The 12,313-nt window shown below is 41.6% G+C and overlaps 1 protein-coding gene across 1 annotated transcript in view; it reads right to left on the bottom strand.

Moving 5' to 3' along the window:
• Positions 1 to 12,313, bottom strand: part of LOC119650877 (actin-related protein 2/3 complex subunit 2) — a 39,455-nt gene that overhangs the window by 24,420 nt on the left and 2,722 nt on the right. The window contains exons 2-3 of the mRNA XM_038054045.1: positions 3,990 to 4,083; positions 3,824 to 3,923 (exon numbers count right to left, since the gene is read on the bottom strand). Of these exons, the coding sequence (XP_037909973.1) occupies positions 3,824 to 3,923; positions 3,990 to 4,083 (194 nt within the window). The remainder of the gene's footprint in view (positions 1 to 3,823; positions 3,924 to 3,989; positions 4,084 to 12,313) is intronic.

The raw sequence follows: 12,313 nt of genomic DNA, 5'->3' as shown, positions 1-12,313 counted from the left end.
TAACTCTGGGATAAACCTAAGGGGGGTTTTATTCAATTTTCCCAAAAATATTGCAATATACTATTATTAACTTAATTTGAACAGATATCAATATGGCAAGTATTTTGAGGCCTGGGCACCATATAGAGGCAGCTTAATGAATTTTTTCAGATTATTCGGTTAGGTAGTTTCTGAGAATGGGTCCGTTAAAAAAAACATCCCTTTCCACCACTCCCCGCTTTTCTAACAAATCTCAAAACTAAGACCGGCTTCGAAGAGTACTAATCGAGACCTTTCATCTGATACCCCATATGACTACTTTCGGTGAAAAAAAAATGTCTACACCCCTCTAAACTCAACCTAGAAGGATATCACTCACTGCATGTCTGGGGGTCCACAGTTCCCACTTTCGCACCAAATTTCGTGTCAATCGATATAGCCGTTTCTGAGAAAAATGCTTGTGACAAACAGATAGACCGACAGATATTGAACCGGTTTTAATAAGGTTTTGTTTTGCAAACAAAACCTTAAAAATCAACAAAAAACCAATTTTTCAGAGTGCCAGAATAAGGAGTCAAAATGTATACACTTAAAGTGAAACAGGACCCATTTTCGGTAACAACCCTATCCAAAAATCCGAAAAAAAAAATAATCAGGAAAGTGCGCTTAGACGAAATCTGGGTCCTAAAATATGTCCCATTCCGATATCTGCTCAAATAAACTCACTAACAGTATATTATCAGCTTTTAGAAATTGACTGAAAAGCCCCCCTTAATTCATCCTAGGACTACCAAATTCTGCACTAGCATTGAGAACAATACCCTGCATACACACTCCAAATTTCATCGAAATCTAGCCGTTATAGAAATTCCAACTTAACAATTTCGCGCGAATTTACTGCTCCTAATAATAATAATCGTTGGCGCAACAATCCATATTGGATCAGGGCCTTGAAGTGTGTCATTCAAGACCGTAACGGTACACTACAGTAGACCGTAGGAGGCAATGTGGTCAGCATTGCGCTCGCCCGAGATTATTACCCTGATTTGACTCAGGTACTCATTCACAGCTGAGTCGACTGGTATCCGACGTCAAATCACGATACAAATCCCACTGCCACCAGCGAGATTTGAACCGCGACCTTCCGTACGACAGCCTTGTGCTCTAACCACTCAGCTATCCGGACACACACTGCTCCTAGCCATACAAATAAGAAGCTGACGTCATATTTGAAGAGAATAATTGCCATTCGCGTGGAATATTAAAGTCGCATTTACGGAGAATCTACTTCTCCCCAGCCCGTAAAACAAAACTATGTACACGCGGAACTGTCATGCCCTCAACATTCTTCACATAGGAAAACACAAAACCTTTTATACCTGAAGCGTCTTTCGGTTTCCCGACTTGTTTGAATTTGCAAACGAAAGTTCTGGGACACAATTACTAGTTTTTTTTAATAGACGGTGTTGGTCTTTTTCAAAATTTAGAATTATCTTGATTCTCGTAGAGGATGTATAAGAAATTTATGAGTGACTTACTGATAACGAGTAACGTTAAAAAATTCAAAAAATCAAACCGTGATGAAATATATGTTTGGTCAATGGGCCAATTCCAACACTTTTAATATTACGGAAACGAAAGAACCATTCTACCGGAATCGGTATTCAAATCGGGGAAACCGTAATCCTGTTATTAAATGTTCCGGGATGAAAAAATTATTCTTATAAGTCTTGAAAGAGGGTCATGAAAGCATTCAATCAAAATTACTAAGTGGGTTACCAGAAATAATAAGTCGTTAAGACTCTTCAGGATTATAGATAAACAGGTATGAAAAGTTTCATGTTCTTCTTTCACAAAGACATTTGAGTGTGCTTTTGTCAGATTAGTACGTAGCACGTAATGTATGGACATATTATGTGAGAATATCCACTTTTAGGTGATATTGACATTTAAAGTCTTGAATTTGTACAAAAGCGACAACTTCCACCGATTACAACTTTGTTAGTAACAGTGCGATTTCCACCAAACTTGGTAGGATCATGTTCTATGTTCTAGCCTGTATTGCTGCAATGTGGTGGTGCTAGGATGGACTCAAGGGGGTTTTGCGTCCAATTACTAAAAATTGTAGTAATATACTATTATTAACTTCGATTGAACAGATATCGTATGGAGGATTTTTCGGAGCCTAGATACCATATAGTGGCAGCTTCCTGATATTTTTTTCAGATTTTTCCGTTGGATAGTTTCTGAGAATGGGCCCGTTAAAGAAATTATCAATTTCGACCCCCGCACTCTCAACCTCAACCAAATCTACCCCGCCCCCTCTTTGCATGTGTGGGGACACACTTTAAACTCGACGTAGAATTATGTAACGCATTCTGCGTGGACAAAATTTAGTGTCAAACGCTACAACCGTTTCCAAGAAAAATGCGGCTTTGTTTTACACAAAACCTTAAAAACGTTGTCAGGTGGTGAACATAATACTCCTAAAAACGTAAGACGAACAATGATGCAATTCCAATCCTTATTTATGAACAAACGAACATAACTACGATACATAAACTCGAACGAATGAAAATCGAAAATAAAAATGTATCAAAACTGATGTAGCAGGCTAATCATAAAAGTAATTAAACTGAACTTAAATCAATTTACGTGAAATTGTTCTTGGAATGTGTTATAATACCACGTTTAGGGTCAACGTCATATCTTTAGCATTCCTTAACCATTTTTGCAAAACAGTGGGCGGAGCATTCCAAGTCAAAAACATTTCATTAAAAATCTTAATAGGATTGGTGTGAATGTTAGCCATGTTAACGGAAGACAACAAAATCGTTGCCAGACAATCAAAAAACCAAATGTAGTAAATGCGAAATAGAAGCACGCTAGTCCTCTTTCTAGTCATTAATACATGGAAAATGAAAACAATCGATCGATTTGATCGTTGATCTGTTTATTGACTTGAGAGGGCAGAGACAAACCAAAATAAGACAATATCCTTAGAAATTTCAGATATTCCTTGTCAAATCATATTTATTGATTCGTGAAAGTTTGTCGTAGCTAGCCCCAAGCGCAGCTTCAAAGAAAATGAGGAATTAAGACACATTGTAGATTGCACTCGTAATCGTCATTAAAATTGAACCCGGCCTCAAATTTTTCAACTCTCTAAATTTGCTCTAACCAATTTCCGCGTTAAGATAACGCTCGAAGTCTTGGTCTTCATTCCTTATCGAATATCTTAATATCGATTATCTGAATCAAGCAGACAGTCAATTGTTATTGGTGTCAAATGAGCGTTTGCTATTGTTCTGTTCTTGCTTTGAATGTAAGTGGCGGATTATCTTCAATTAAGGACAATTCTCAACCGAAGTGTAAATATTCCACTTTTACTTTAGGAACCAGGAGAGGAGTGTTCTTAGTAAAGTTGTCACAACACTCCACTTGGAGGTTCCAACACCCAATGATTCAATATTGTACTAATTTAATTTCTGTCACGCGTCTTACTCACCGATTAAATCTCGTTGAATTTTCGTAGTTTTTTTAATTAACGATTGCATGGGGCCAATAAATATGAAATTAAAAGCCAATCTCATATTGGTAACTTGACTTCTGAAACATCAAGATGATTTGCTAGTGAGTATTTTTTCAAGTAAACTTGTTGAATATGGATGGCGATCTTTGCAATCTGAGGTATCAACGGCAAATTCGACGAGATCGTTTAGTTTTTCACTGACGAAGCAGTTAAGATTTGAATGTAATATATATCAATTTAGGCATCAATGTTTTAGATTTTTTATATACAGTAAATGATGGTCATAACAAATATTCTTTGTTTTTGACTTACCTTCCTCAGTTTCTATGAGCAAATCGCCATACTCTCTCTTGAGCAGTTCATCCGCTCCATGTTCTTGCAATTGTTTATAAAATTTAAGTGCTATGCTAGTCTGAAAAATAAAAAAAAAGTCATTGAGAGACATTCATCTTGGACATTAGTTGTGAAGAACACTCACCCTAACTTTAGTTTTATCGCCATTGATATTGGAAATGTGAAATAATACGCCATCGAAATCTGCGATTGTGACGTCGATTGACTCAGGCTTCTGACTGCAATAGAAAATTAGATATGTAGTAACTCATTTGCAAATAACATTATAGAATGAAGTGCAGGGAGGTTTCAGAAAATTAGGTCATGACGCCCTTGCCATTATTCCCTAATGGCTGCGAGTTGTCCCATGTCCATGATTGAATTTTCTGTGTAACTTCAACACTTCTTGGTCATATGATTTACTGAAGATTTTTTTTTAATTCTTGAATAGCGGAGCAATTCAGAAGTTTGCACAACATGGTCTCAAGTTAACTGCTGGTAAGAAGATGAGAGATAGCTTCAGGGACACGAAAAGAAGTACCTTATTACTGTAAGAAGGAATATGGAAGAGTGAAACTGCGAGAAAGGTGCTGTGTTGATTTTGAAGTGAAGATTTGAGACAATGAACCAAATCTTACTATCTTTTGAAGGATGAAATCCCGGAAAACGCCCCCATTTGACGACAATGCACTGTCACAAATCAATGAAAACGCTGGCACAATTGCATGAATTAGGCTTCCGCATTCACCGTATTCTTCAGATCTGGCTCCCCACGACCTTTTCCTGTTCTCAGACCACAAGAGCACCGATGAAGAGGTAGTCGCCGAAACTGAGGCCTATTTTGAGGCTAAAGATAAATCGTATTATAAAAATGGTATCGAAAAATTTGTATGACCGCTATAATCGTTGTATCGCCCTCGAAGGCGACTATATTGAATAATATCCAATTTTATCCAAAAATTATTTTTTTTTCTGTGAGCCTATTTCCACCAAACTTGGCAATATGGGCATTTTACAGATCTAGAATATACTTAAGGGGGGTTCGCAGTAAATTATAATAATATACAGTGCGCGGCAATAAGGTAGCACACACACATTTCTCATTATTTCCTAACTACTGGATGGAGGGCTAAATACACATTTCTACCTGAAAATAGGGTTTTCCCAAAAATTGAACTTTTAGGCCGAATTTTATGATTTTTATTTTGCGACAAAAAGATGCCACGTCTAGAGAAAATAACCAATAAAAAGCCAGATATAAGATTTTGTTTGAAATGCTATAACTTTGGGGTTAAAGGCTAGATTTCCATGAAATTTGGCATGTATTGTCCCCTATGCTGCTGCCATGAACTTAAGGGGGTTGTTTCAGTCAATTTCTAAAAGTTGGCAATATTACTATTAGTAAGTAAATTTGAGCAGATATCCAAATGGCACATATTTTGAGGCCTAGATTTCATTTAAGCGCACCACTGTTTTTTTTTCGGATTCTTGGGTTGGGTAGTTTCCGATAATGAATCCTGCCTCATTTTAAGTGTGTATATTTTGACTCCTTACTCGCGCCCCTTCACGTAAAACTAATATCAGTACTAATCGAGACCTTTCATTTGTTACTCCACATGACTATATTCGATCAAAAAAATGTATGCGGAGCCCTCCTCCTCCCTTTAAACTGCACGTAAATTGATGTCAGCGTATGCAGGGGTTTTCATAGTTTCCATATGTCCACCGGATTTCTTCAGGCCCGCTTTAGCCGTTTTGGAGAAAAGTGCATGTGCAATAGATTTAAATAAGGTATTGTTTTGCACAAAACCTTAAAAATAAAATACCGCGACTACATTTTAAGGAATTTCATATAAGATTAATTATGCGTATGTATTTATTCATGGAATTTATAATGTATAAACTATAACATTAGGAAGTGAAGAAATTATTTCTTTTTTTTTTTTAGATTGTCTTTTGCTAGGTTTTACAGACAAGCTTACGACCTTGTCTCTAGTATTTTGTAAGGCAATAATTCTGGACACCAGTCGACTCAGCTGTGAATGAGTACCTGAGTCAAATCAGGGTAATAATCTCGGGCGAGCGTATTGCTGACCACATTGCCTCCTACAATGTTCTGTAGTGTACCGTTACGGTCTTGAATGAAGTGCTCTAACACACTTCAAGGCCCTGATCCAATATGGATTGTTGTGCCAACGTTTATTATTATTAATAATTCTGGACGTAAATAACCATTTGCAAAATTAATTTCATGGGTCGATCGATTTAACTTAACCCTACAAGGGGGATACTTATATTGTGAGAATATAAGTATCCTCCGCAGAAGAGGTCAAAGCGGATCAGAACAGGAGCAAAGACCCAGTTACATGGCGCCCCGACTTATTACGAAGCGCTGCTGCTTGGTTCCGGACGGCGCTCAACCTCGAGTTTGTTCCTAAGGTAAAGGGGTTCGCCTGAATTTGATATCGAGATTCGTCGAAGTTGGGGGACACTTCTGGAAGTGGTGAAATTTGGAGACTCGGTTAATCACCAGAAAGAATTTTCGAGTGGACTCGCCGAAGGGATATGAGTTGCTGGCGAATTATCTCCAAAACAGATCGGCTTTGAAGCAGGACCCCCCCTGTTATGGAGGTTATGGATGATATTCATCGAGCTGAGGCGATGTCGACTCTTCGTAACCTTTGATATCAGAAATGCCTTCAATTCCGTATGATTGCAAATATGCTTGGCACACCAAAAAATCTATTCAACATGCGGAGCTAGGGATTATCTGATAGTCCGCTCCCTGCTCTACGAGATCTCATGAGCTGGAAAATACCAATCTTGACTAAAAAGAAAATTTTGTCCTTGCTTCCTGTATTCATCGGCGAGATAGCGAAATAATCAAAACTAATAGTTAAGTAAGCCAAAGAACCAGGGGACAAAGTCACAGCTGGAGTTTCGACTTTAAATCGGATCATAACAAACGTTGGAAGTTCCACCTTTAGCAGGAAACGTCTTTTCATGAATGCAACGCAGCCAGTTTTGTTTTTGGCAAAGAGCAATATTTCAATTGCTTTGCGCAAGTACAAAAACGGGGGGCTTTTGGGTGTGATATCTGCTTACTGCGCTGTCTCAGAATCGATAGTGCTGGTCGTTGTGGGTATGACTCCCAATATCCTCCTTGCCATGTTCAGGTTCTTGCTGAGATAGAACTCGACCTGTGGTACCGAATGGTAGTTAGTTCTTTGAATTAATAATTTTCTTGCTCCCCTGTCCACCCGTTGATGAAAAGAATTCCCTGACTTGTAGGCTCCCTAAGGCGAGACTAGCCCAAGGTAATGTGCGGAGATATTCAATTAGTAGTCTGACGGCCTAAGGTATTGGGACTCTGGAGATCTTTTCTAATCGTCTTGCGGGATTACTCTTAAATTTTGCTAACCCTAGCGATAATAACCGTGAGACTGGTGTCGAATTTCGACGGCGAGATTATACCCCAAGAATAGAAGCATCACAATTGTACAACGTAACGTACCAACGTGTAAAAAAATGATACACATTCACATCTGCCCCGAAAGAAAAAATAAAATCTAGCTGGCATTGAGAACATTAAAGGAGGATTGATGAGTGTAACAAACTGGTAGTTTTGTTAATCGCTGCTAGCGGGGACACGCACAATTGTCAAAAATTAAAAAGCCGTGACAATGTATAGGCAATACAGCGAAGCCTATGTCGTGACTCAAAAAATTCGCTGATGAGAGAAGCGCACCAAGGGGAAGAAGGAAATGACCACTTATAACTCCAAGACGCACACCTGCTTTGACTATGACAATTGCAAGGATATTTGCGTACTGTCTGCTGACAAAACAAGTCGGAAACCGGAAACTGGGCGCTTCAGGTAAGAAAGGTTTTGTTGTTTTTTTATGTAAAACTATTTGGCTACACTATAGCTCACATATATAGAGTTAGCGGTTTATATACTTTAAATTTAATAACAACAATGATCTTTGGCGTAACAATCCATATTGGATCCGGACCTTGAAGTGTGTTAGAGCACTTCATTCAGGACCATAACGGTACATAATAGGAGGCAATGTGGTCAGCATTGCACTCGCCTGATTATTACCCTGATTTGACTTAGGTACTCATTCACCGCTGAGTAGACTGGTATCCGGCATCCAGTCACGATAACAAATTCCTCCGTCACCAGTGAGATTTGAATTACCATCTTCCTCTATGACAGCACAGCGCTCTAACCACCCGAGCCATCCGGATATACCTGATATTCAATTCGATTTGATACTCACATTTTATTTCGCGTCCGGATAGCTCAGTGGTTAGAACACTAGGCTGTCATACGGAAGGTCGCGGTTCAAATCTCACTGGTGGCAGTGGAATTTGCATCGTGATTTGACGTCGGATACCAGTCGACTCAGCTGTGAATGAGTACCTGAGTCAAATCAGGGTAACAATCTCGGGCGAGCGCAATGCTGACCACATTGCCTCCTAGTGTACCGTTACGGTCTTGAATGAAGTGCTCTAACACACTTCAAGGCCCTGATCCGATACGGATTGTTGCGCCAACGATTATTATTTCCGAGTTATCACAATCTCGGCAGATGCCGGATTTTACCTAATACTAGCACTAAGTGCCAAGCATTTAGGCTCGGACGATCCTACCTACTTAAAAACTAAAGGGGCACTGGTGGTGGTGGCCGGTGGTAGGTCAGTGGGAGAATCCGTCGAGTACTCCCCGCAACATCGAGCACGTATGCAGAATGGTGTACTTCTGCATGGTTTGAACCAGACTGTGCGAAAGTCCCAGGACATCAAGGGAAGCCGTTAGGGATTTAGGTACAATACCTGTAGCTGACAATATTATGGGAACTACGACCACCCGCTCGAGACGCCAAATTTCTTTGATTTCCCGAGCCAATGGCTCATAGCTCACCTTCTTCTCCACGTATTTCTGTTCAATGTTGCTATTATGGGGGATAGCAACATCAATAATATACGCGGAGCGACCCGTCTTGTCAACTAGCAGTACGTCAGGCTTGTTGTGTGCGGTATGGCGATCAGTCAGAACTTGCCGGTCCCAATACATGCTGTAAGCAGAACTATCAAGTAGTGCTTGCGGCTCATATCGGTAAACCGGACATGTTCCCGTGATCAGCCCATGCTTATATGCAAGGTTTTGATGGATAACCTTACATACAGCATTATGCCTGGTGATGTATTGCACCGGTGCCATAACAGTACAGCCAGAAATGAGATGGTCCAACGTCTCTAACGCCGAACCACACATTCTGCACTGGTCGTTCTCCACCCGTTCTTTCATGATGAGCTTTTTATAAGCTCGGGTGGCGACCACGCCATCCTGAATGGCACACATAAACCCCTCCGTCTCAGCAAAGAGCTCCCCAGCACACAGCCATCTGTTCGACAGATGCAAATCGACAAATGGCTGCCAAAGACAATTCACATGTTTACCGTGCATTGCTTTCGACTTCCATTCATCGATCCGCTCTTGGTCCGACTTCACCCCACTCAGAGGATTGAAAGATCGATTCTTCAAGTTAAGTGGAATCAGTCCACAGTCTGCCTTACAGACAGCCGCATGCAAGGGACTCGCCTGCTCTTTGCTGTAAAAATAAGCGCGCAGCGAGTCGACTTGGCGATGATGTTGTGCCGCCACGTCAACCACGCCTCTACCTCCGATGTCACGAGGCAGGTTCATCCGCTCCACGGCAGACTTTGGGTGATGCATTCGGAATTTGGACATAGTTGTCCGTATCCGCCGCTGGACGTTTTCTAGATCGGTCTTCGTCCACGGCAATATTCCGAATGCATAAGCCAGTGAAGGGATGGCGAATACATTCAATGCGCTTATTTTATTCTTCCCCGAGAGATGCGATTTCAGCACCAGCTTTACACGTCGCAGGAATTCGGACAGCAGAGCTTCTTTCAGATCACCAACTCGAGCATGGGTTCCTTGCAGAATTCCTAGGTACTTGTAGAAGTCTATCTCGGTCATAGCTTCGATGTGGACGTCACCAATGCTATGTCCGGCATGTGGCTCGTGATGACCTTTGCGGATGGCTTGGATTCGATATTTGTCTAATCCAAACTCCATCCGAATATCACGGCTGAACATGTCTATTATTCGCAACAGACTTCTAAGATGGTCGTCAGTACCAGCATACAGCTTGATGTCATCTAAGTACATCAAGTGTGTCAGTTCGCACTTAGCACGTAGGCCATACTTTATTGCAAAACCATGCCCTCTAGCATCATTCAGTAGCCATGAAAGGAGATTCAGTGCCATACAAAACCAAAGGGGACTTAATGAATCCCCCTGGAAGATGCCCCTCCGTATACGGATGGGCTCTGAGGTATTAGCACCCTCAGATGTACGGACTGATAAGGTGGTATGCCACCCTTCCATGACTGTCGCCAAAAACTTTATTAGTTTCGGATCAATGCGATACAGATGTAGGATATCGATTAGCCAGGTATGCGGAACGCTGTCGAAAGCCTTGGCATAATCGATATAGCAACTGAAGAGGTTTCTCTGACCTCTAGTTGCTTGTCCTACAACTACCGAGTCGATAATGAGTTGCTCTTTGCAACCCCTTGACCCAACTCGGCAGCCCTTCTGCTCCTCGGACAGAATGTTGTTGGTCTCGAGGTGCGCATTGATCCTTCCACCAATAATGGACGTGATGAATTTGTAAAGGGTTGGTAAGCAAGTGATCGGTCTTGTGTCTGCGGGGTCCTGCACCGTGTCCCTCTTAGGGATAAGGTAGGTAATCCCCGCAGTGAGGAAAGGTGGAAATTCCTCCGGCCGACTCATGACCTCATTTATACTGCGTGCCAACCGACTGTGTACGCTGGTAAATTTCTTATACCAGAAATTCTGCACCCGATCCAGACCTGGGCCCCTCCAGTTCTTCGAGCTGTTTATGGCTCGTCGAACTTCCTCTTCGGTAACATCCGCAAAATTCATGCCAGGTGTATTGGTATGGCGGGTGCCTTCGGCGGTGATCCACTCAGCATGCTGGGCAGGTAACCCCCAAAGTCCACCCCAATACTCTTTCGCTTCCGATGGATTGTGTCGCTGCGAGTAATAAAGCGGTATTGGTCTGCGACTCGCTGCACAGTCACGTGTGCGAATTGCGGGAAACGCTCGACGAATCTCTGGTGCAACAAGGGGCGGTAAGATGTTGTACCCGCCCCCGCCGTTATTTCGTAGTAGGAGCGGATGATGAAGAGGCTCATTTCTTCAGTCCATTTCATCCGCTTCCTACGCGAACCTGCTGAAGTGGTCGCCACAGATTGTGGCGAAATAGCTGCAGCAGGCGGAGCTGTGTTCCTGGTCGTCGTGGCGCCTAGACGTCGAACCGCCCCACGACTAGCGGTTTCGACGCCGTGCTGTCCATTACGAGAGCCCGACCCAGTCACCAAGTCAGACGACTCCCGCCGGTTATCCGTACCGGACCTCAAATTTCTCCTTCTTCTCATTGTTGGTGGTGCATTTTATCCCTAGCTGCCAGGTGTTGAGATAGCTTCCTTAGTGTGTAATCTGCAAGACTGCAAAGTTCCTGCACTTTCCTCACCTACCCCCTGAGACGCTGCGGTGGCGTACAGCCATTCAGACTGAAGCTATCTATCCCTCCTCCTTTCACAACCGGGCTTGGGACCGGCTTATTTTATTTCGCGGGGAGTAGCAATTTGACCCGAAAGGGGCAACTGGCCAATAATAATAGAATTTCCACTAAATTTCCCAGTATGTTGCCTCATATTAAAGTCTATTTTACTGGGGGTCTAGGATGGTCTCGCGGTGGATTCACAGTATATTTTCAAAAGTCAATGATATTAATTAATTTGGTCAGATATCGTAACAGAGAGTGTCTCGAAGCCTAGCTACCATTTATATGGGCCACCATATTTTTTTTTATCAATTTTTTTTTACTGGGCAGTGTCTGGGAATAGGTCCTTGAACCTTTCGGACCCCCCACACGTCTCCTCTTTACAGTCAATATCAAATTTCACCTTTCATTTGATACCCCACGTGGCTATATTCGGTGAAAAAAATATTGCACCTATCTTTTAAGTGAATGTAACAATAGAAAAAATCTGAACGACATTAAAAAGCCTGATCGACAAACTAGTTCTGCTCTGGAAACTCATGGATCGCTGGCATGAAAACAAATAATTAAACGTCAGGCGAGGAAACTTATACGCAAGCTTCTTAAGGGTGGCAAAAAACATCGTCTGAGCTCATTGCGGATCTGTCGAAATGAAATGGAAAAGAAACAAACTTCTAAGAAGCATTTTTTAAAAATTGCCAAAACAGAAAAACGAATGATTTTCGCAGCAAAACCAAATGAATCACTTGGAATGGGATCTGAATAATTAAAAGCTCAAGTAAAATTCTACAAGTGTTTACATAATATTAGGGCACTCTCTTAAATGTTTTAACCGTTTCTG

Source organism: Hermetia illucens, chromosome 1, assembly GCF_905115235.1.
Source record: "Hermetia illucens chromosome 1, iHerIll2.2.curated.20191125, whole genome shotgun sequence".
Classification (NCBI taxonomy): Eukaryota; Metazoa; Arthropoda; class Insecta; order Diptera; family Stratiomyidae; genus Hermetia; species Hermetia illucens.
This window is presented reverse-complemented; position numbering and strand designations above follow the sequence as displayed.